Source organism: Scophthalmus maximus, chromosome 14 (genome assembly GCF_022379125.1).
Source record: "Scophthalmus maximus strain ysfricsl-2021 chromosome 14, ASM2237912v1, whole genome shotgun sequence".
Taxonomy (NCBI): domain Eukaryota; kingdom Metazoa; phylum Chordata; class Actinopteri; order Pleuronectiformes; family Scophthalmidae; genus Scophthalmus; species Scophthalmus maximus.
Genome location: NC_061528.1, coordinates 11,976,124 through 12,001,440, shown reverse-complemented (window position 1 = coordinate 12,001,440; position 25,317 = coordinate 11,976,124). Strand labels below are relative to the sequence as shown.

Here is a 25,317-nt window from a genome sequence, read left to right as displayed (position 1 = left end):
AACATTCATACATGATATCAGCTGCAGTTGAGTTGCATCATATCAGAAATATCTCTGGACTCGTGGACCTTTAGTGCCCGTCCACTTGCTACATTCCCCGGTGAAAGAGTCAGTCGGACATTAGGATATGCTTTTTAATTGAATAAAAAAATGATGGGCAATGGAAAACATGTACAACTACAGTCAACTAAAAAATGCTTAATGATCACAAGCAACAACCAGACATTCAACAACTGGTCAGCTGATATCAAATTATTAATCAAATGTGTCGGTTCAGTGAAGCATCATTGGAAGGTGTTGTCAGAGGATCCGGGGGGGAATGCATGTCTCCAGAAGATTACAAATACAACAAAATGGCGGCAGAAATGTTATCATCAAGGTGCATCCAGCTGCTCCAGTAAAGTTCTTCTCCTTTTTTCCAGCTCTCCTTCACTCAGCTCGCTGCCTGACGTGTCCCAGCCGCCCTGAGCACGATGAAGGAAAACACAGACTGTGAGAAATTCAGTTTGAAACAGAATAAGAATCGGTTACCTGGAAAAATGTGGGACAGAAAAAGACATTTGACAAAGGCAATATGTAGCAGTAATTGAAAATCATATTTTATTTTTTTATTTTCCAGGTAACAACATCCAAATCACCCTTAAAATAACATTGTTGTAATTTAACCTCTTTATAACTTTGTATTTAATAATAAAGAAGATGTACCTCCTCTTTGGCAGCTTTCCTTTTCGGAGACTTCTGTTTAGAGTCGGAGCGAGATTTGCCTCGAGACTTGTCGTTCTCTTTGTCCTTCTCTAGGTCTTTATCCCGCTTTCCATCGCGCTCTCTTCCTTTCTTTTCATCGCCGGAGTCCGGGGATCCCTGTTTGTCAGTCACAATCAGTGTACATACAAACCAAACATGCACATGTTTACGTGTGTGTGTGTGTGTGTGTGTGTGTGTGTGTGTGTGTGTGTGTGTGTGTGTGTGTGTGTGTGTGTGTGTGTGTGTGTGTGTGTGTGTGTGTGTGTGTGTGTGTGTGTGTGTGTGTGTGTGTGTGTGGTGGAAAAAATGGATGGTTGTATCTTTCTGTAGACTTACAGACTTGTGGCGTCTCTTCTTGCCCTTCTTCTTGTGCTTCTTCGACTTCTTATAACTTCTCTCTGGGTTTCATGCAGAAAATGTCAGGAAATGTCAACTGCGCTCATCTTCTTTCATATGATGATAAATAGATTCACTAAGCTGTGGAAAACCCACTCACCTGATTCTCCACTGGAGGAGCGTTCAGAGGGGGATTTGGACTGTGACCTCTTCTTCTTCTTGTGGTATTCCTCATCCTCAGACTCTGAGCCCTGTCAAAACATCACAGGTCATTTCGAGATCGCCGAGGCGAGGCGTGATGTACGGGGTGGATTATTGATCTCTCAGCTGTTTGCTCACGGCTCATTGTCTTGTTTTAAAGCACAGCGGTGAAGACTACTGACCGATCGAGAGCGGGAACGTTTCCTGTGGTGCTTCTTGGACTTCTTCGAGTGCTTCTTTGTCTTTGAGTGGTGATGCTGACATTCGTGCTGTTAAAATAATTAATACCATGTTCAACATCATCATCATCTCCATCATGAATGCTCAATTCAGCCCTTTCCCTGTGTCATGACAGTCCTACCTCCAAGACATGCATGAAGTCTTTGAATATCCTTTTCCTCTCCGACTCCAGAGTCACGTCTTCAAAGGCAGATTCCTTTAAGAATCGCTCTCTTACCTAAAATGTGAAAAAGTATAATGAGAAAACTGAAAAGACTACCTACTTTTTATTTTTGATTATGATTTAAATTAATAGAACTAAACATTGAGGAGAGAGGTGTAAAAAGAAAGAAGTTGGTGCAGTGAAACTATAACAGTATTCCTTCACAAGAAACACGTACTCCCTCCCATGATGTCTCTGGCTCCAGTGGTGGCGTGGCCTGTTTCAGCATGTTCTTGAACGCAGCTTCTTTCCTTTTCATTTTCCTCGCCTCCTCCTTCTCTCGCTCCCGCTCTCTGGCTTCGGCCTTCTCCAGTAACTATAAAAAAGTGGGTTCAACTAGTGAATACAAATGCTGGAAACAAGTGTGGAAGTACATCTCAAGTTCTTACACCTTAAACTCAGTAACTGGAATGTTGTCCTGTTACCTTACTACTTTACACACAACATGGGTAGAGAGGATAACGTGCCAATCGTCAGTAGCTGTGTAGAAACGTATTAATAACTTACACTGTTGAAAGCCAGCTTGATGTTCCCTGCGTCCAGTGTGGTGGCTCTCTTGTCCGAGCTGATGACTGATCCAAAGTCGTCGAAGCTGGTGTTCACTTCAACCAGGAAGCCTTTGTCCTTGAGAAGAGTAATCACTTGTATAAACAGACCTACATCAAATCAAAGCTTGAATCTACTGATAGAGTATGTGCAGATGGTGAGCGCTCACTTCACTCCTATGACAATATATTTCTTACCTTAAGAATATCCTTGATGATCCTTTTTTCATCGTGGTAACGAGCCTTCAAGTCTTCCACATAGAATTTGAACAGATCCAGGGGAGTGGAACCTGAACAGTGTACCAACAATAAGTTAAAAAAACATGTAAACAGTATTTACATCCTGAGCTGTGTATGCCTCATTATTGTGTAAATGTAACGTGCGGTTGTCTGCGTGTCACATCCACGTGCTTTCGGCTCGTGACCCGCGGCACGGTGTCCTACCCGGCTGTCCCAGCATGTTGGCGAAGCGGATGTCTGAGCTCAGGGTGGGGTACATCTCCATCCAGGCAGACATGGAGTGAAGCTGGCCGTGGTCATGCAGCTCATCCAGAAATTTCTGAGAGAAAACAGCAAAATAGTTACAAATATTAGCATTTGTGCTTTTTTTTTCTTCAGTTTTTCTTTTCCCTACACAGTAACTTCCAGAAAGTTTGGGAGTATCTATTCCCTCTCACCTGGAACGACTCTCTGTTCTTGCGTTGTCGTCTCCTCTCCCTGAGAAGGGTCTTCTGTTTGTCTTCTTCCTCCTCCTTCTCCAGTGCTCGGATGTGCTCCTCGAAACAAATGAGGGCGTCCTCCTTGTCCATATCTGTGCAAGCAGACATTAACACTATCAACAGTGTTGCATTGAACTAAAGGAACCTATGACTGTCTCAAGTATAGTATGGTTCACACTCTCTCCAATGACTACAAAGTAGTTTAAACTAGGACATGAATTTCTGTGGTCGTACTCTGCAGCTCCTCGTCTTCAGCAAAGGTGGGGTTGTCCAGCAGGTACTGCTGCGCCTCGGACCAGGTGGTGCGGTAGGTGACGTTGGCCATGTTGTCCAGAATGTTCTTCAGAGCTTCCCAGTTCCTCTTTCTCAGCTGCTTGGCTTGTTCCTGGGACAGAGGAGGAAACCAGGATGTTAACTGTGCCAAATATTTGCAAAACTCCCATCCTCGTCTCAGGGAGGCTGAGAGATGAATGTTTCAACATCATTATGATATACAGCACATGCTGCCTAGAAATCTTTAAATAGACTTGAAGTTGGAAAGTGATAAACGTCTTACCTTCTCTTTCTTAGCGAGGTAGAACAACACATCTTCATAGATCTCGAGTCTGTCTCTCTCTGGAACGCAGCTCCACACCTCTTGCTCACAAAACATCTGTTCCGCTTTCCTGGTGAGCAAACACACAAAACACACACACACAAACACACGCTTAGAATATTTCCACTCAATAGCCCACAAGAGGGCAGCATTTCACTGCCCAATTTCACAAATTCATTGATGCTTAGTGCAAGCCATCAGATGCACAGTTGTGTGTGGTTCTTACATAACTCAAGAAATCTTATTTAAAATCTTCTGAGCTTTTTAGGAGGCTGTCCACTATCATGACCGTAGCCACATAAGATTTTAAATGTGAGGAGAGTCAACACCCTCCATATGCCCGTCGTGTTCCCTCCTGCACTGCAGGCCCAGTTCCAGCTGAACTCTGAAACTGGCTCGTCATCAAGGTCACCAATTAATCTGTCCGTCCGCTCTGTCCTTCATAGTGACTTTCTTCCAAATGTAAATCCAAAAAGGCTTCACAAAAGCCAAGGATTGAAAATGCGACACTTTATAGGGCCTTTAATGTTTCAGTTCCCTCATCTCTGGTGCAGTTATATGTGTGAAAAAGGCTTTGAATTAGATTTAAAACCATGATATCATATGCATCTTCACCTCACAACCACTAGCAAATGTAGCACTATGATCGAGTTTTCTCTCGCTAAATTGTGACCTAGGAACCTAGTGTTATGGCGACTGTGTGACGAGCCTATCAGGTCAGAGGAGTTGACGGTGCTGTAACTACACCATGGCATGCAAAGCCACAGACGACCTTTCAGTCATCACATCTGCATAATCATATTGACAATTCAGGGGAACCATAAAATCCATATGGGGGGAGAAAAACAAAACACATTTATTGTGGGTTCATTGCAGCACTCACTTGTATCTGGTGGTAGATGTCATCTTGCCGTGGTTCTCCAAGAACCTCTGGAAGGTCTCTTTAGACTCCTTGTATTTAATTCTGGCCTCCTCCTTCTCTTCTTTCTCCGTCTGGACTTTGTAAGCGTTGAACGCCTGCTTCTTCTCGCTCAGTTTTGGAAGAGCACTTAGTTGATAACAATGGAAAGTGAGAAATTTTCTGGTCAGCGATTGGGCATTGTTGTCTCCTTCTATTGTACAGTAAATAGGATGAAGTAACCGTGGGCAAATGGCGTACCTGTAGCGAGGATCATTGATAATCATTTTCATGGCCTGCTCCCAGGAGGAGTTTGAGGACACACCCTGAAATACAGAGAATGATAGATTATCAAACTAGATTATAACATCTATTTATCAAACAATGTATTGTTTCATTGTCTTTTGTTGGAGAGAACATGTGAAACAGGAGGAGGAACAATGAGCTGTGCTGCTCTGGCTCCTGGAACTCAACACATTTTAATTACTAATAGGTGCCTGTTAAGAGATGTGAAGTGGCAATAATTCAAACAAGTGCCCCTTCTGCCACTCGCCTCTCCCAGGGAGTGACTCCTTCATCCATTATGAACCGATTCCACCACGAGCCTCGGCCTTGTCAGCTGTCACAGTTATTCTGACTCACTGGGGCATGCCACTTCCTCTCACTGTCTTAATCCCGGCCACCCACCATGACTTTGATGCAATAAAGCTAATCAAAAAGGGAGAGCCACTAAGATCTTGCAGGAAATGGCAAGAACTCTCAGAGGAGAGCTTTGTGCACAAAATTAAGCATAGCCTAAATATAGCATTCTTCAAGGTGGGTGGTGGTGCTCGGCCACCTCGCATCCAGACACACGATACAGCCGAGGCAGCGGGAGGTGAACGTTAACAATTGTGCTAAAACCTCTGAGGGGTTCGGGAGGAAGGACAGGGATTAGATCTGGATCAGAATGCAAAGCGTGTTCTGTAAACACATCTGCGGCTAGGAGCGAGGTGGAGAAATTAATCTTGAAAACAGTGTGTTTAAAGGTCACACAACTCAATCATCAGAACACATGTTGGAGTTTAATTTACAATGCATGAGGCCGACTTCTAGATGGGGACTTTTGTCTGCACGAGTGATGTTTAGTATTTAGAAGCAGCCGGATGATCGTGATTTTTTTTTCAGGAATTATAACAGCTTTTATTCTTATCATTTTAAAACAATAATTTAAAAAAATCTGTGGCAAACTTCCAGCCACCTCCATGACATTTGTTAGGATTAGATCCTTTAATAGTTGATTTTGCAAACCACCTACAGTCTTTATAGGTGCCGAGGCTCATGCAGAATATAATCTTAGAATATGTTGGACTGACTAACCGACCAGTTCCCAGAATGCATTACTCTTGGTGCTGTTCACAGCTGAAAGCATGTTAATGGACACTAATGTACGTCCAGGTCAGCACATTGAAAGAACCAGATGTTTTTTTGTATTTGACCTGTTAAAATGTCAAATAACATTGCCCACTTCCCGACAGAGACAGCACAGCCTCTGCACTCTCCGGTCCATCGACAGATTAACAACACGAGACAATCTGTTTCACCTTCTCCTTCAGTAGCTCTTTGAACGCCTGCTTGGCCTCCTCCTTCGTGTTCCACTTGTAAGTTTTCTTCTGAAGTTCTGGTCGCTCTTCCTTTGGGACTTCAACACTGAAGGGAAACAGAAAATGATATTTGGCTAAATGAGCTTCCAAGACACTGAGCATTTACCACCTACATTAGATAAAATAAACACATAAAATTGACGTCCTCATCATGAATGCATTGAGTTGAAAGGGTGGTGTGAAGATTAATGCGGTGTCGTTGCGAGCCTGTGATTCTGTTGTGTGAGTGTAGGAGTGGAGACAGTACCCGTCTCTGTCTGTATCAGACATCTTTGTTTACCTGGCTGTGGCCTCTGTGGCAGCTGTGCTCTCCAAGGAAGCAACGGGTGCGTCTGCAGGCTTGACCTCAGCTGTGAGATGTACCGCCGCCTGAGACAGGTGATCCTCTGAGACCGCTGTCGCAGTTTCCACCTCCATTACAGTCGCCATAGCGGCTGTGTTATCTGCTTGCACCGCAGGAGCTGCGGCGACGCCGGGGGCTGTTGCCTCTGCCGTTCTGAAATCAGACCATGATGGGGAAGCAACAATCACAGGATTGTAAGAACATGAGGATAACAACAACTGACTAGGAGGGCTAGCGAATGAGAACAAGAAGGGTTTTGAAAGGTTTCGATAAGCATTGTATTTGCTGTTCACAATATATGATGCAGCAGTGAAAAGTAACCACGGGTAAACAAGCAGCTCTTACCCATTCTCCTCTGCTTTGATCATAGCTGAAATAGACAGAAGAAGGTGGCTGTCAGGCTTCTTGTTGTCATTTCAAAGCTTACAACAGATAAGAGCCTTCCTGTGCTTGTACATCAGAGATGCCCAAACCCCCTGCAGCATTCATCCTGCTGTTAAAGGTAACGCTCAGTGTGCAGCAGCTCTTTTACCTTCCAGATCCTCAAGCTCTTTGGGTTTGGTCCATCTGGACTCCTTCGTCTGAGAGTTGTAATAATAAGGCTTCCCTGTGTCTGACTTGTACTCCTTCCAGGGGCATTTAGAAAGCATTTGCTAAAAGAAGAAAAAACACATGGTACAGTATGTCAGTTTGGTTAATATCTACTGAGATAACTGGTTCAATATTAGGATCCACGTGAAGGTAACTAATCTATTTCACAAGGTAAATGTAATTCATCTAATTGAATTTAAAATGAGAGACATTTTAACATGCGTAGGAAGGGCATTATTATAAATAAAATTCTATCTAACTTGTCTGATTCTGGTACATTTATAACCTCATTTTGATTAATGTACACTGTCGCTGGAGTAAGTGAATATTAAGTGTATATATAAATAACTGGAGGCACATTCAAAAGTAGGCCTTTAAATATGTTATGAATGTGATAAAGGTTCGTACCTCTGCAGGAGATTTAAGGTCGTCTGGTTTCTCCCATGTGGACTGCTTGGTCTCTGTATTGTAGTAGTAGGTTTTGCTATCCAGTGATTTGTGTTCTGTCCACAGAGACTTCTGAGGAGGACAAAAACAACAGAGTCAGTAATAAAGAATAGAAACAAAGCAATAACCAACTTTGGTTCTATTTTAACATTTTCACATTAACCAGTTAATAATACTCACACGTCTTTTACATTAAACTTTCCATTTTCAACATGTACAAACCTTCTTCGGCTGGTCTTCCTGTGGAGATCCATTTGTGGTACTCTGCAGAGCGAGAGACAAATCAAATTTTGCCAGGATGCAGTTACTGAGAAGACGGAGGGCAAAATACTGGGGCTAATGATGAGGACTAAAATTGCAAATTTGAGAATTACTTCTTGTTTTTTATTATTTTACACTTACAGCTGTTCCGGGCGCAGCAGCTGTGAGGATAAACACATGAATCTGTTAGAACCTGTACTTCTCATGAACACAACATATGGAAGAATATGATTTATCAAACATGTCAAATAAGGATCTTACCTGTGGAGTCAACGCCAGGCTGTGAAAAAGTCAATTTCGAGATTATTGTCACAGGAAACACTCAACATATCTGGAAGTTTACATCTGCACATCTCTACAACTTAAATATTAATTAATCTGGGAATACAGGCTCATAATTCATAATAAACAGTAACTGACAAATGTTTGCTAATTACTAAAAAGACGCCACACCTTATGATCTTTGAAGCTTTCAAGGTGTTCCTACAATAAATATACCAGACTGCTCATTTGCATAACTTGTTTGTTACTTGCCAGAAAGATAAATTAACAGAGAGTGAAGGACTTGTGTGTTTCATTATAATTAAAGTTATTCTCAGCTGAAGCAAAGCAAACACAAAAACGTGACTATTCAAGACATGTTGCAGGCAGCTGTTTATTTTGATTACATTATGTTTTTCAGCTGCTTCATATCAATCTCTGGATAAGAATATGTGTATTTAACTAAGGAGTGACATCAATTCATTCATCTGACAGAAGTGTTGCTTGGCTGTGCAAACGCTTCATTTAGCATTTCACAGACTGCGGTGTATTTTTAAGATGTGTGAAGCAGAGCACTGGTGAAGAAAAAGTTAGGAGATTTACCGGCCCCGTTGGTTGTATAGCCGCAGCTGGAATCCGAGGGGGCATCATCATCCCTGGCATCATAGGTGGCATCATGCCTGGCATCTAAAAAAAGAAGCATCATGAAATATTTATCTGGCATTTCCATACCACCTAGTGCAACTACAAGTATCAGACTCAGTGTGAGGCCGGGTGTTGGTGTCTGTGTGGAAGGATGCTTGCAGCTGGGGAGGAGGAGAGAAACCGAGTCCGCTGTGGCTTATTTATGGTGTGATGCCAGCAGCTTGTGACCAGTGAAGCAGCAACAAACCAAGCTCCAAACCAAGTCCCCACACCGGCTTTTTAGGCTATGTTGAAGAAAAAAACCCTGATTTTTTTCCAGAATTGAACCTATTGATGAGAGCTAGACAATCTAGGGTGAAGTTGAAAATAACAGTTCTAATGACCCACATATGACTGAGTTAACAAAAAACATTTATTGAAACTTTTAATGTACAATTCTTATCTTGGGTATTTAATTTTTTAAGTGATGCTTACTTTCGTAAGTACAATGTTATAGTTGCACGTAAAAACCAATGACCAGAACAACCCAAAATAAGATCGCGTTGTAAGAATAGTGTTTTCATTTAACTCTCAAATGCTTCCTCACGGAAACTTTTCACTTTTTATTTCTGTAACACTTCACATGATCAGCAGCAGAGTTGAGAATACAGGGCCCTTTCACACTAATGACGGTCATACGCATGAGTTTCATGTCCCACGTTTGACCCCACTCCCCATTCTTGCAGCGTAGTTTTGGTTGATGCTCTCCAATCAACTGATCCTAGGAAATCCCCAGGAGTTTATAACTCAGATCCCTTCTTTCTTCAAAGGCCCTCTAATTGATCAAAGTGCAAATAACAAATATTTTGTTAAACTGCACATCGTATCATAAATAAAACAAAGCTTGTGTTGTTTTCTAGAACCCGGTAATACAGTCAACAGAAAGCTTGTGACCAAACTATAACAGACAATCTGTTTCCTGTAAAGAAATAGAGACAATTTCCTTCGGCCTTGCAAAAAAATATTACTGAAGCACTATTTCTTATGCCGATATTATTTATGGACATGCAGTTACTCCTTCTAACCTCGATCCCCTGGACTCTGTATCATTCTATTGTCTGTTTTATTACTGCTGGTGATTTAGGTATCCATCACTGCACCCTGTATGAGGCGGTTGGTTGGTTCTCTATCAGAGAAACATGACAGACAGTTCTACCTGTTTATTTGCAAAGCTCTTATTGGCAAACTACCATTTTTACATTGCATTTCTTTTGGGCAGATCAGATGGTAGTCACTTGATCAGACGATTGTCTAAAATTGAATGTACTTGCTTACCTGTCCCATTGGAGGTGCCCCCATCGGTGGTATTATACCAGGGGGAATTATACCAGGAGGCATTGGAGTCATGCTGGGAGGCCGCTGTCCCATAGGGGGCATTCCCATTGGAGGGAAATGAGGTGGTATGCCTGGTGGTCCCATCTAGACAAAGCAACGGGGACAGAGAAAGGAAAATAAGGGAATTGGACTACATTAAACACGAATGAAGAACTTTAATATTCACCAAAATTTCAGTTTAGCCCTGTATGACAACTGGGAAACAAAATAAGGAGGAAAGCTAAATTGTCATAAGCATCTCTGTCACTGACTTACAAATGGGGGTGGTATCCCTGAGGGCGGTACACCTGGATAAGGTGGCGCTTGGCTCAGGCCATTATTAGCCTCCGACGAAGACTGTTGTGAACGAGAAACACCACAGTCAGTGAACTCACAACAGCCAGTGGAGTAATAATTCAACAGACTCAAGCAGTTTCTCCAAACGTGTCCCTACGTTTATGAAATGTTGTAATGTCAGATTTCTTCCCTTCAATATGATGTAGGTGTTTTTAAGCTTACAATGAAACATGCTAAAAGGCGTACATGGAGTTTTAAAAGAAATGGTATGGTTCCACATTCCATGAGGGAGGGAAACATTTCGAGACGTGCAACACAATTCAACAGCTCCACAAAGTGCATTATCCAAAATCAAATAAAATAACACTATGACCTGTTATTAACCTGGCACCGTGAAAAGGTTTTTAAATCAATCCTGTCCTTACTTGCTCAAGCTTTAATGTTTCTGTCTAACGAAGACATGGATGAACTTAACGACATTCACCACATTCCGTTACATATATTAGTATACTCGTTCTCAAAGTTTTAAAATATGAATAATCACCGATGGTTATACCTACCGTCTTGCAACCATAACTCATTCACTTATAAACAAGCCCTTTGTAAGTATTGTTGATTTTCCAGCTAATAGACTCGGTTACATGGGATTTTAATTTTATAGGATTGTTAATTAATATATTAACTTTACCGGAAAACCACTGTTTTCACCTCACGTTATTTATGGCTATAATGTTGAACGTGTCTCGAAGAGAAGATGTGTTTGTCCATTTCAGCCGACACTGATTCTAACTGATGACCAACACAGACGTTTGGAGCAGTTTTAACTTTGCATCCGAGTGATGCTAATTCTCCATGTACCTGCAGCTACCACGTCTGCGATTGTTCTCGCTGAATGACTGAGGAAGCGGTCTAAGGTCTGGTCAACAATGAAAGGTGAAGAAGCTAACGTGAGGGCTTTGCTACTAACCTAGTCGACTGACTAAATACACCTTTAACCAACCCATAGTTTTAGTTGACGAATAAACGTACATGTTTTTACTAATGTTATCTGCAACCACAGTGAACACTATGTACTATTTTTTAACTTTCTTTATGTCCTAACCGTGAACTCCAGGACATAGTCTGCACCATGACGATACGCGTTTGCCGCTATCTTAGCTCGGCGCTAACACAGCATGCTAACCCGTGATGTCCAAAGACTAATAACATTATTATTACATCGTATCGGCAAAGAGGCTGTTATAAACCAAACGGAAAACATTCACGTGTAAACTCTCAGGCGATTTTGCTTTTGACTTTAGTTTAAATAGACAGTTTTTTGAATTGAATTACTCACCATGTTGACGAGAGGGTGAGAGCCTCGGGGAAACTTCGCACCTCTCAACAACGACGGATGCGATTGGTTCAACTCCCCCCTGACGTAGAGAGGTCAAAGTTGAAGATTCTGCAGCGTCGTTCTGCGTTTGTAGTGCGCAAAAATGCGCAATTAAGCACAGAGGCTTGGGGTATTGTCATTCTATAATTGTATGATTTCCAGAAAAAAATACACAACTAAACCTCTTTCTCCACTAGGAATGAGCAAACTGCATTTACAGGAGAAGACCGTGAGCTGCCAAAAAATCCAGTAAGTCGACCTCGAGTTAAGTTTTCCATCTCTAATGCAACAACCTTGATAACCTGGATAAAATGAATATTTACTAATTGCAAAGGGATTATGCTCTTCTAAAAGAGAATGCTGAATTACATGCTGCTAAAATACCAACACGAATCAGATTATTGTAATAAATGTAATAGGCACATTCAATAAATAGCTTTTTTTAAAGTTCTACTATTATGCAGAAAATACACATGAAAATACATGCAGTTAAAGAAAGATACAACCAAGCTTCCCACACAAAAACAAATACATACAACAGCACATATGAAATAGCTTTGTAATATGGCTTAATTAAGCAGACAAGTATAGGCATGAAAATAACGAATAACATCAAAAATCTTAGCCTGTCAAACAAATATAAATATTATAAATAGATTGAATATTTTATGGGTAATACATTAAAGCAATTTACCGTGATGGCCTTATATGTATGTATTGCTGGATAAAATATGGACAGTTTACATATGTAGTAGTATTCATACTTTCCTGCCAAAGCATTTTACTTAAAGTACTTAAATAAGAATCTATTGTTTAAAAATGAGGGAACTATGACATTAATAATTTTGAAATTATATCAGATGGTATTTCATGAATGTAATTTTGACCCTAATTCTATTCAGTGTTACGTCCACTTATTTGCTATCCTCACCCTGCACTTCCTCGCACATGATACAGAGGTTTTTATCTTTACACTGTTACAAGGAGTTATTTTCTCCCTTTTCATGTTATTTTTGATCTGATGAACAGGTTTTCCAGTTCAGAAGCTGGAGTAGCTGGTGTTCAGACACAGCAAAATTACCTTGGTGTATTGGGGATAATTTGGAGAACTGGCAGTGATTTTCCAATTATTGGCTTTGGAGACATGGCTGTCTTGGCTGTATGTGGCTGGAATGATTCCCAATGTCGGTGTCGGAAATTAGAAAGTGGTCAATCTCCTCACCTTTTACCTCTTTAAGTGCCATTCACATGGTGTTCACTCTTTTCCCTGTTCCCCTTGCTCCTTCTGTTCCTCCATTTTTCACAAAAAACAAGGTTAAGCAGTAGCCCACCCATAATGAGCGTTATTCAAATAGAAAATTAGTTTAATGGCTTAGTGAACACATCCATTTTCATTTATATCTGTGCTGTGTAGATGAGACGCACATCTTAAAAAGATCGTGGTATGCATTCAAGACCTTTCACGAGATGAAAAACTGAAATTATCAGCATTTGCTGCCTGCTGTGCTGTGTTGTTTACTGAGGAGTTGTCCCTGGGATTTAAAGTGCTATTGGAGTGTGAAGCATGTAACAAAAAGAGTTGGGAAACAGATGAGCCCTCACTCGAGGTAGGCCACAATAAACTCTGATGCATTCACTGACAAATGCTGGAGAATTCCCTATCCATTCTCTTAACAAGCCAAAAAGACAACACAGCGACAGTGAGGGGCAGTGATGGATCGGGCTTCAGCCTAATGATGGGAGTCAGTCAACCACAGTGCATCACTTGTCTTCAGGGGGAAAAACAAACAAAAAAACAGCCATGAATTAATACAGATACATATTTGCAAATGCTTTTGTTGGACAGAATGATTTAAGACATTTATAAACAAAAAAACAATTATCAGCTAGCATAATATATTCTTCTGTTTTAGCCTTTCATCTTTAAAATTGAATGCCACAGATCTACAAATTAACATTGACATTACACTATTGATTGTTGAGCAGACAAAACACAGGAACACTATCACTGATATATAACAAAATAATAATTTGATTTATAATTTGTTCAATTCCTACAAATATGAGTTGTAGTCAGATGTAAATAATTCTTTGAAATAAAAAATATTTTTTACTCCTTCAATTCAATAGGTTATCTAATGAAAATGGTATAACTGCTTGTCAAAAGGCAGAAACAGGCTTAGGTGACAACAAGTCACTAAAATACATTAGCTTTTACATTTTATATTTTATCTATATATATATTATCTATCTATCTATCTATCTATCTATCTATCTATCTATCTATATATATATACATATATATATATATATATTATCTATCTATCTATCTATCTATCTATCTATCTATATATATATATATATATATATATTAGCTTTGGCTCTGGCTTAAGACACTGATTTCATCATCACCCTTTCATTTGCTTCTAGATGAGTTTGATGATGAGTGATGATGATAATTTCTCAGCGAATTTCATACACTCCAGATACATCATATGCACAGTACATCCATATGCTTTGCTGTTCTATTCATATATCGCAACAGAGTTTGCCAGTGCCCAATTGTTGTGTGTGCGATTGATTCACAATATAAGAGGTGGTCAATGTTTGCCTCCAGCCATTTTACCCAGTTAGCTTTGAGTCCAGCGTGTTGTTGACCTGCCTTCCAGGCACTCCTCTCTCATCCAGCAATTGGCTTCCTGTCAACCATGCTCACATTAACCACCAAGCAAATAGGGTAATAAATTTGCAGCATGCTTTTCAATATCCTCTCATAAAGAGGATAAAAAAATAAAGAAGCCAGAACAGTTCTTAGCCTGTTAAGATTTTTTCACAACTGTAGAGAGCTTTTACAAAACCAAGGTTCGTGTTAGACCCTCTGGAGACACTGATGCAAAAGAAAAGTAATCAAAAATCTCTTTAATGTAGGTAAGTATTCATAGGTCTGCATCGCCTGGGGGTCATTTTCGCTCTCACTAAAGTCACATTGTGCCAGTTTAACGTGACCAGGGACGTATTTAGTTGAACTTTTTAAATGACAGCACACTGTGGCACTTAATGGCCTTTGTTCATTGATATGCCCTCACAAAATGATTTGTCCTGAAAGTATGTTGGAAAAACAACATCCCTTCTTCAAAGGGATGACTACATAAACCAACCTCTTTTAGCTTTTTTTTTGTGCTTGAGGGGAACTTTTTAATGAATAAAGCGTTTTTCCCCTCCACTGTGCCACATGACCAATGGAAGAAGGGCCTCAGAGCCTCGCAGTCACAAAGATCACACATTATTTGTACATGATACATGAGCACACCAATTTACAACATCATACATGGAGCCTGGTTTATCTCTGACTTCACATGGTACTGCTCATATCAAACCACATTGAACCTGCACAGCAAGTTTATCACAGAAACGAAGGAACTATTTTTGGCAAAGTTCCTCTCCTGGTTGCAATTATCACACAGGAACACACAAAGCTGTTGATTGCTGAGTACCAGCTATTCACAGTCCCTTGTTTGAAAGAGTTGCTGATTTCATGGATATCAATCATGTATGTTAAAGGGTCTACTATACTGTAGACTCTCCTTTTCAATGCCACACACCCACACACACACGCACACACACCATGGAGATGACAGGAAACCCATGACCACGTCGTCATAGCAAAGCAGAAAAAAAAGTGTGAATAAGATATTGCTGCTGAATGTCACTTTAAATGTCAGACACTGTATTTTCCGCCTTTCTTTCTCTCTTTTTACAATATAAAACATCTATTGAAATATTTTGTCGCCTGAGCAACTTGATGACTCAAGAGAATTCCCCGAACGTCTCCTGTCTGATAAACCTGACATCATGCTCAGCACTCGTGAGCTTCTGCTGAACGTGTTCGCCTGTGGACGGTGAGGGAGGGTGAGCACTTTGAGAGGATCTGGGCTGTGTTGCCATCTGTCAGAAAATGATTCGGTCAGGTTTCTGTTGACAGGCTGTCACTCAGTAAGAGATAGGGGTGGCATGTGCATGTGTGTAGGGAAGATGGACATAGAGAGACAGGGTGTGTCACACACACGCACACACACACACTTGCCCATGGCTGAAATGACAGAATTGATACTGTATTATCAGGCATGATTGATGCAATGTGTGTCCCAACAACTGGTGGCAATATGGAATGGGCTTTGGAGGTTTGAATGCCAAATAAAATAGGTAATCAAAAACATATGCAGTAGCCTGGAATTCAGATGAGAAGATTGCGAGCGCCAGCTGCCAGTTTTGAAGCATATAAATATTTGAGTTAAAAAACACAACCCATCCATGTGCACCTCTAAAACTCACTAGTTTAAGGCTTAAGTTAGTATTTTAGTAAATTTGATACCACTACCACAATGTGTTTAAGTGTCACAAGAGAAAGAATTTTCTGCATTTTCAAGTTCAATGTCTCCAATTCATCATCACATTTGCCACGGCAGCCATATGTGCTAACATAGATGTATAGAAATATTCTTAAAAGTCTTGCCTTTGATCTTGGAATTTAAAGGTTATTTGTGACATTTCGACTTTATTCTCAATTAGTAAATACTTCTCCTTTGATTTAGTTCGACTTTATTCTCAACATTTGGTCCTACTACTCTTAGCAGAAAAAACACTTACTTGCATATTAAGAGCTCACTAATTAATATCTTTCACGTTTGATTCATACAAACAATGAAGTTTAGAGACAGACACACAGACAGGCAGGCAGGCTGTTGGTCGGCTGTAGGTTATTCACCATGCAGAAACCAAAGTGGTATTGATCTTCTCTTCAAACTCTCGTTAGGAAAGTGAAATGCAGAAAAAAAATTGCACATTTACAAAAACCAAAACCTATACTCCTTAAAGAGATTTGTCTATACAAGAAGCTGTTGGAATTCAAACCCACAACATCACCATCGACCATACCGACATCAACACTATCAACAGTTTGGCTAAAACAAATTTCACGACTGAGGGTTGAATTACACGCGAGATGAGGTCTTGTGATTCATTTCTAGCCCAGCAGTGACACACACACATGGCTTCTTCATGGGATCGACCACATCACTCCATCTATTTCAGCGCATTTATTCAGTCATTCAATATTTTTGGTCGGCACCATTTAGAAATATAGCAAAAGAGTAGTTTCTGGTTTGATGCCTCTCAGGTAGGAATGAAGATGATGAGTGGTTTTCATGTCAGGACTGATGTCCAGCTGTGGGCACTCGCTGGCTTCTGTGTCTAATGGGAGGAAAATGGCTAAAGAAAAAAGGTAGTGAGCAGTGGGACCACAAAGAGGATGTCAGGGGATTTATGTGTAATAGCTCTCTTCCAAACGGGCCTCTGTGTTCCATGTCTTCAAATTTCTTAAATAATACCCCGTCGCTGCAATGTGTTTTTTTCTTCTTTTTCATGATGGTGCTGGCGGAGTGTTTATCAGGAACGAGGGGTTGCTGGAAAATATTTGGACTTATATGGAACAAGTGGCGTTATATCAGAATGTAATGGGGTTGCTATTTTTCTGATCTGAACATTTGCTACAGGTGATGTTCTTATGAATCTCCTCAGGTCAGGTTGGCCTTAACATCTCCTGGTAAGTACCCTCCTGTATTGAGCTTATGAAGTTCTTTCAAATGTGATATTTTGTTATTTAGGATTATTAAAGTAAACTTTACTTACTGTAGACCTCCAGGAGCCAGCAAAACCAAATTATGTCTGCATTATATAGAAGTCACAATAATAAAAAATTGTGGCTGGAGGAAATGCTGTTGAGTACATTATCAGTATATAGCAATATACTGTATGTAGCAACGTACTGTAATAGCTTGTTTGTTCACATAATCAACGACATAATGAAGAATAAAGCTCACTCTCATTCTTTCTGCGCAGCATTTTTAAATCAGTTTACCAGCTCTGTGTTTCAGATGGGAGGCAGAGACACTCTACTTAATGTATGAATTATGCAGCCACATATTAGAGTTTTGCGCTAAACGCCACGGCTTTAATTAAAACATGAGTTCCCGCCAAGCTAGTGCATCATCACATACACTAACAGCCATGGGAACTTATGCTCAAGCGCAGGATGAATATTTTAGCCACAGGATTTATCTCAGCGAAGAGCAAGGGAGTTGCAGTGTAATCTGTGGATCATCGAAGGCTTTTAACCACACTCAACATGCTGCTCCGGCAAGATTACTTTGTAATACAGACTGCTTTGAGTGGAGTAGCCAATTTGAAACTCGGATATTATTTCCTATCTCCAAGGAACAGCAGGGGACTGTCTTAACCAAAGGAAGAGGAAAAATACACAGAATCAATAAGCACATTGACTCTCACCACGTAATGTAATTGCTGTTATATAGTCCCTCCCCTCTTCACAGAACATTGTGTTCAGGACATGACTGAGCGGTCAATTAGCTATTACACTACTCATTTGTCTGTAGTCTGCTTGTCAATCACACCCCAACAACTCCATGGAGGCCATGGTTCTTCTCACTAAACTTTATGAATCTCGGCACATTGCAGACAATTAGAGGAAAAAGGTTCACGATCTGAGAAACTACCTGAGTGGGACCGATGCGGCATCTGTTTGTGAAACTGAGCGTAGTTGTTTTGAAAGATTGCCGAGATCAGGTGGGGGAACCAACATCAGGTGTGGAGTGAGAGACAGATCCCAGAGGACGCCGCTGTGGGACGTGCGCTGTTCATCACACCTTGCTTAATCCCACGCAACCTGACAAACCCCGAAAATGCTCATTCAGAGGAACCGTTTGACATCTGTTATGCAAGAGGACTAATTCTGTAACACACTGGAATGCTTCTCAACATCTGGCAATACCAATTAGACACACAACACTGACCACTCGGGCCACGGGAGAGCAGGACGTTTTGAAGTTCTGTTGTGAGAAATGAACTTGATTCATCTTTTGAATATATTGACACAAATACAAATGGGCCTTAACAGTAACAATATATCCAGAACATTTGACACAGTACCACAGACTTTATGAATCCACTTTTTTGTACACTGCCACAAATTGATGTGTTCGTATAAGATGAGACTCTGGGGACAATACAGTGTCTGACAAAGTAATCTCACCTCAATGGTCCACTTACTGTCTTTAAAATGCATATAACAGTCCTCATCATCAAATAGAGTTTAAGCGCAGTCTCACAGAGTTATTGGCATGGATGTAGACCTGTTTTTTTACGTTATGAAATTGTAGAAGGAGTGTAATTGCATTGCATGAAGCTGCAAGGTTGTCACCAACTCCAAACCACACAATTTAGTTAGATAAATCGCTTTCGTATTCCAGTTGGTTTTTCCAAAATCAATATTATCAACAATCGGACAGTAATAGAAATAAACTGACTTTAATATCTTACAATAGTTGCCAAACTTTATTTAAAAATAAAATGTTTTTGGGGGGAGTTTTGTTTGTTTTGCATTGAATGTGTCAATGGATCTATATAATTGATGGACTCATCAACAATGTTTTTTTTAAATTCAATAGGTTATCTAAATTATAATGAATTTTTCCAAAGTCACGTTTCACTCATGTGAAAAGCAAAGTCAAGCCCTCTTTACAATTGCACTTTTAAAAAATTCATTAATGCTAAGTGGGGTTTTCTTCTTCTATTTTTTTGCAGTTCTATTTTCTGACTTACATTGAATACTCAATTTTAAAGCTTCCCTGGGGCCTATGAGACCGTCAAAGAGTCAGACAGATCCATTGTCCACTCAGATGTGGTGTCTGACACAGCATTATGGTATTGAGTTAGCTCAAAGCACCTGCTCCCAGTCTCTAATGAGTATGCAGAGTTTGTTGCACAGGAACCAAATGGCAAGAGCATGATAGAAACCTGGAGTCCAGTCAAAAGTGACCTCATGTGTAAAGCACAGGGGGCGGCTCCATTTAAAAAAGCCCCACCGGTTTAACCTGCTGGCACATTTGGTATTTAATGAGATAGATGCCTTAAACTGTCACTGGGATGTGATGAAGACATTTCACGCGGTTCTCTGCAGGAGTCACTCTGCTGGACTGTTTTCATTATTATTCCTACTGACAATGCTATTCATCACTGTATTGTAAAAGGTCATTTTATATTTTGTGATCAGAATTTATCAGTGAATAATCAGAGCGGTCATAATTTTACAATCACTTCATTGTCCCAGATCTGTTTAGTTTTACATGGTACCAGCTGCACAGTAAAGGTTACACTTTAAACTTTAGAGGTTGTCTAGACGTGGCAGCACATCATGAATCAATTGATTTTGTTTTCAATAGGTTAATATCAATTAAACATCAGACAGCTAGTATCACTGCTAGCACTGTCAGCACTAAAATGTTAGCAGAAAAACATACATATTAAAACACAAACAATGTTTTTATAAAAGATACCTGACAGTATTTGCTTGGTGGAAATAGTGGATGTTAAACTATGGAACTCTTTGGAAACTGTAATAGTTGTTTGAATCTTATTTTGAATTACTGGTGGCAGAGTAAGTGTGAAGTAATGCTTTTCTTTTTTTTTACAGGTACTGACACAGGTGATTATTGCAAATAAGTTTTGAGCCAAAGTATTAAAACGTGTTCCTGGATGTCCGAAGCTAGAACTTTATGTCATAGCACATTTTCCTCTCCTGATCGTGCCCAGTCGGGGCATGACTATACCTACAAGGAAAGTGAGCAACAATAATCAATTCATTGTTCAGTGTATGAAATGTCAGAGAGCAGAGAAGCTGCACATCATTACTCCCCGAAGCACAAGTTGACATATTGTTTATTTTGTCTGAAAAGCTCTCAAAACTCCCAAAAGGTTGAGATGAACATTATAGGAAAAATAGCAAATATTCATGTGAGCAGTTTAAAGTGACTTAAATAATCTATCAATTATCAAATTGTCCTTGACTTTCTGTAGATAAACTTACAGTCTCATCTGCTAATCAATTCAGCTCCAGTGCCAAAGGACATAATGAAACTGCCATGTTCAGTGTAGAGTGGGGCTCATTACCCCCCCACCCCCCAACACCGTGACACATTTTTACTATCGATATTCATGACGTAACAGTGCTGCTGTTGGGTCATTACTCTCTGTTGAAACCACCTTTCCAGACGAAACACATCTATTTGTCTTGGTAGAACATAGCAGATAACTGTTATCATATGCAAAAACTCTAATGTCTGACAGAATTGTATAAGCAGTGGAGCATTTTACTGACAGTTCAACAGCTGGTGGTTTTCATCAAAATGGAGTCTCAATTTGAGCGGGGGCTGTTATTGCCTTCCAAAAATCCACACTTTCATTTCATATCACAGTGTGAGCTCGCTGAGACGATCTCCTGACCTTAACAGAGTAGTCAGGTGATTTTAACTCAAACCACAACCCTAAACAATGCCACACAGCAAGAAGGGGCCCCCAACCCTCAAAGGATAGATAATGGATGGGTGGTCGGATGGCCTTTATCCCTAAACAAGTTATATTTTGCCTTAACAGAGTTTCTATTTCTCTAGCAATGTCGACTTTTTCGTGTTTTTTTTATCAGAAACTGATTATGTGTCTTGTTGATGGGCATAGACCAGTGACATATCTTGTTGTCTAACTTTTGTTGTTTTGTTTAAAGGACTTGTTGGCCAGCCAAAGGGGCTAATCAATGTCTCAAATGCAGCACTACATGCTGTAGATCGCCAATTTTGGATTGTTATTTTTTTTTATATTGCAATATATTGAGATGCTGGAAAGAATAGATGAAGGAAGGAGAAAATAATCTCCCGGTGACTCAGATATGGTACCACGGGGATCTTTTTTATTGTCATTTGAAAATGACTGTTTGCACATTCTACAAGATGAAAATCTGCATTTGTAGTCTTCCTAGAAAACTCATTTCATTCACTTTATGTCCACAAATCTGTGAAATATTGCACAAATTATGTTGTGTACTTCCACCTTAATTCACATCAGTAATCACAAGCAATTACAGACAGAGTGAGGTGAGGGCTTTTATCTGTGCTCAGTGATTAGAGGAGTGCCATTACAGACACATTTACTGTAGGTATTGGTTATCCAAACATTTTCAATTAGATTTTCAGACATTTATCAGCACTTTCATGCCGATATATATCACAACTGCCTAACAGACAACAGAGCAATATTTAATATTTGTGATGCTCTCCATTTACACTGTCCAATATGTTATCATCATTGATTTGATCCAGAGTCCATTCAAAAGAGGACCAGAGGTTAATCAATTTCGAAGATATTAACACCAAACATAAGTGCCTTAAAAACCTCTTCTTGGCCCAGTGAAGACTGATACGGCCTAAAGCAAGACAGTGAAAAACAACTCAGCAATGCTCTTTTAATTACACGGCTGTCTCAGGTCTGTCAGGACGAACCTGTGATATCAGAGCCTCTGAGAAACAGCACAAAAGGATTGCTCCATGTGTGAAGTCGACAGGATGGCACCGGCCTAAGTGAGAGCCAGTGGAGAGATGGCTGCAGCCCAACTGTTTCCTGGAGATAAGGGCGAACAGAGCATTTGGGATGGAGCAAATTAAATAAGTCAGGCAAACAGAGAATGACAGTTTAACATGTAATCTAATTAACGACCAGGGATTGCCAGATGCAGTCGCATTCAGGAGTCGCCAGATTGGCTGATATGTGGCACTGAGGAATAGTAAAATTTCTCACATCATTAGAGGCAAATTTTTTATTTTTACAAACAATATTCTGTTTAATTTTTTTTTCCTGAATCATATTTTTTTCTGATTAAGGTAATCCTTCAATATGTAGATATTTTGGCATGTTATAGTAGTAAATTACAAATATAATCAATATTGGTGGCTGTGTTGGAATAAGGCATCTGCAGGGAAAGGGTTGTGCCTGCCTGACATGAAATGCAGCCATCCTTAACAGCATTAGTAACATCTGTGCTACTATATCCTGCTATGACAAATAAAAAATCTTTCACAAAAGAGCTCACAAAAGTACAATTCAGGAGGTTGTATTTTCCTCTTTCCTCCTTCTCTATTCTCTGTTATACCAGTTGTCTGTGTCTGTCCGACAGCTCCCTTACAGAGTAACATTGTCCTGGGATTTCATTAGTGCAGAGCACAGACACAAAGACCATCTATTCAGCTCCATCACAAACTATATACAGTGTGGATACAGGTGTGCTCAGGCAGTGATGTATCTCACTATTTATATCAGACAAAACAAAACCCCATTAAACTGTTTGAATGATGTAATGTAAAGCTCCCCTAATTTTGCAGGAATTTTGATCTGCTATATTTCTACATTGAGATGGTTTCATTTAGGTACCAGTGTATTTTGTTTGTGTGTTAGTTAGCAGGACATGGAGAGTCAAGCCACGGGGTCCTCTACATCGCTCCACAGCTCCACCCTGGGTCCTGCTTGCTGGCCTCTCCTGAGGGAGTCTCTGCGCCCTCGCATCCACGCCAACCCCCCCAGTACACCAAGACCAAACGTCAGCTCCAGTCTCAGCATCACCAGGATGTGGAGCTTTACATTTCTCGATTTGTCCTCCTCACTGCCTTGAAGGCACTGACCTGGCGCACACGCTCCCTATATTCATTCACACACTGGCCTTGGAAATGGAATGTTTTCACCATTATACATTTGTTTAGGTGTATATATATATATAAAATATATAAATTGAATAACTGCGGGGAAGATATATATATATATTGTTCTTCCCGGCAGTTATTCAATTTATATATTTTTTTTAACCATCCATTTGGTCTCCTGGATTTCGATTATTTATTCCCACCTCATGTGGATGAGGGCATGTATAATTTTTTTCTCTTACAGTTACCAGAGCATTTGAAATCACACTGGTTCACATACACATCAAGCATTTAGGCCTGTTTTGGTCTCCAGTGCACAACAATGCCATACTGGACTTGTAAAGACCCATGAGGGATGACTCGTCTGACCATACAGTACAGAATTTTTACAGATCTGTGTAACCTGGTGCTTTTTAAACCACTGAACTCTCAAATGGTCATTCAACTTTGTAATAAGGGGTTCACACGTAACAATCGTTCTATAATATCCCCCTCTATATGTTGACGTGAACAAAGCGTTGCTGTTGTTGGCACAGTCTAATCACATTGGTTGTGAGACCTGCTCTTCCTTTACACATGATGCTTTTGCCATAAATCTAAATGCAGCTGTCAGTTTTGTCACAATTGAAGTCTCCTGCCATCCAGTCACAAACCATCTTTCAAATTCTCTCAGTCATTTCCTCTTGGTATCTTGATCCAACACGGAGCATGATAGAATGTTAATGGTGTTCTTCTAATGCAGCATATCATGCATCATTTTTACAAATTGTATAATGATACGTATAACATACATTCTCTCAGATAAAGTAATATCTATAAGAGCAAACATTAGTTTTTATTTGTTTTTAACGCAATCACCTTTACCAACTCAACATTAACTGAAAAGTATCGTGTTCAATGTAGTCACTTGATATGAGTTTGTTTAAGCTCGGACTGAAGTTTCATGCGTTGCCAGTGATAGTGGTCGTGTTATTGTTTGAGTGGCAGCTGCTTCTTGTTAGAGTCACTTATTAAATCTGCGCGCCCACTCACAGCTCCACTCACATGCTCATTTCCATAATAAGAATCTTTGAAGGATGTGATGCCTATTATTACAAGACCTGAACATGGAATTAAAGGTCAGGAGCTGGAGACATCAATTCACTTATAAAGGACTGAAAAAACAAGAACACTCCTTTGAACAGTGTTTTGTTTGTCTCCGCATGTGACGCTTGCAGGCCGCAGCTGAATATTTATCAACCAGCTCTCAGTTTCCATTCCGATGTCCTGGCTTCTCAATCATAAGTCGCAAAGTGTGTTGTGCCCTCTTTCAAATCTGTCCAACCTGCCCGTAATCAGAGCCTGTATTCAAAGACTAATATCATTTGACAGTTGTCAAACCCATGCAGCATGTCACTCCCAACATCCTTCTAGGAAACCACAGTTTACTGCTCACAGCTATTCATGGCATCTCCGTAAAGAAATGGGAGCATGTCCATCTATGCACTCTGTCTTCGTGGACTAAACAATATCAATTCATTATCCATCGAGTAGATACAGAGCAACATTAGCTTTTATTGGATTGTATGATTCTTGCCACAAATGTTAGTCTAATGTTCCACCTCCGTTTGGCTTTGTTTTGGTCTCCACCAACTCCCTCTTGAAACTGCAGAGGCGATATCTGTGGAATCATCACTATGAGCAACCCCTCAAATTGAATGTGGTCGCTATTAACATACCGACCAGTGCAGCTATAAGCAGAAGAGGTTTTATTATTTATCATTATTTTTCAACCTGTTTCAAGCAACTGGAGTTTGCATCATTCTGTGCCTGTAATGATCCCTCTGTTGTTACAGGTATAGCACCCTTGTGCTTTTTATAGAGCATCGTGCAACTGCCACTTTCTATATTCACCCTCATGAGGTCACTTGCATGTTTTAAAACAGCAGTTGTCCCCTTATTTTCTTTTGTACAATAGATGTCCACGAGGGCCATAACTCACAAAGGAGTATTTTGAGAAGGTCCTTGGAAATCAAATGCCACAA

At 40.2% G+C, this 25,317-nt stretch overlaps 1 protein-coding gene across 2 annotated transcripts; it reads right to left on the bottom strand.

Annotated features, from left to right (window-relative positions):
- Positions 1-120: 120 nt before the first annotated feature.
- Positions 121-11,768, bottom strand: prpf40a (PRP40 pre-mRNA processing factor 40 homolog A). 2 transcript variants are annotated; one of them, XM_035604477.2, is made up of 27 exons: positions 11,658-11,768; positions 10,301-10,381; positions 9,986-10,129; positions 8,630-8,713; positions 8,027-8,045; positions 7,907-7,926; positions 7,727-7,768; positions 7,466-7,576; positions 6,999-7,119; positions 6,812-6,836; positions 6,404-6,619; positions 6,064-6,169; positions 4,742-4,806; positions 4,466-4,630; positions 3,544-3,652; positions 3,222-3,372; positions 2,946-3,079; positions 2,713-2,827; positions 2,467-2,558; positions 2,231-2,347; positions 1,902-2,039; positions 1,643-1,738; positions 1,464-1,550; positions 1,241-1,331; positions 1,081-1,142; positions 706-861; positions 121-464 (listed from the first exon to the last, which is right to left on the bottom strand). In XM_035604477.2, the coding sequence occupies exons 1-27, from the start codon at positions 11,658-11,660 to the stop codon at positions 375-377; spliced, it is 2,640 nt and encodes an 879-aa protein (XP_035460370.1). In that variant the 5' UTR covers positions 11,661-11,768; the 3' UTR covers positions 121-374. The 2 variants fall into 2 exon arrangements, with proteins under 2 accessions (XP_035460370.1, XP_035460371.1); XM_035604478.2 differs by lacking the exon at positions 10,301-10,381 and having other exon boundaries at positions 11,658-11,708.
- Positions 11,769-25,317: the final 13,549 nt, after the last annotated feature.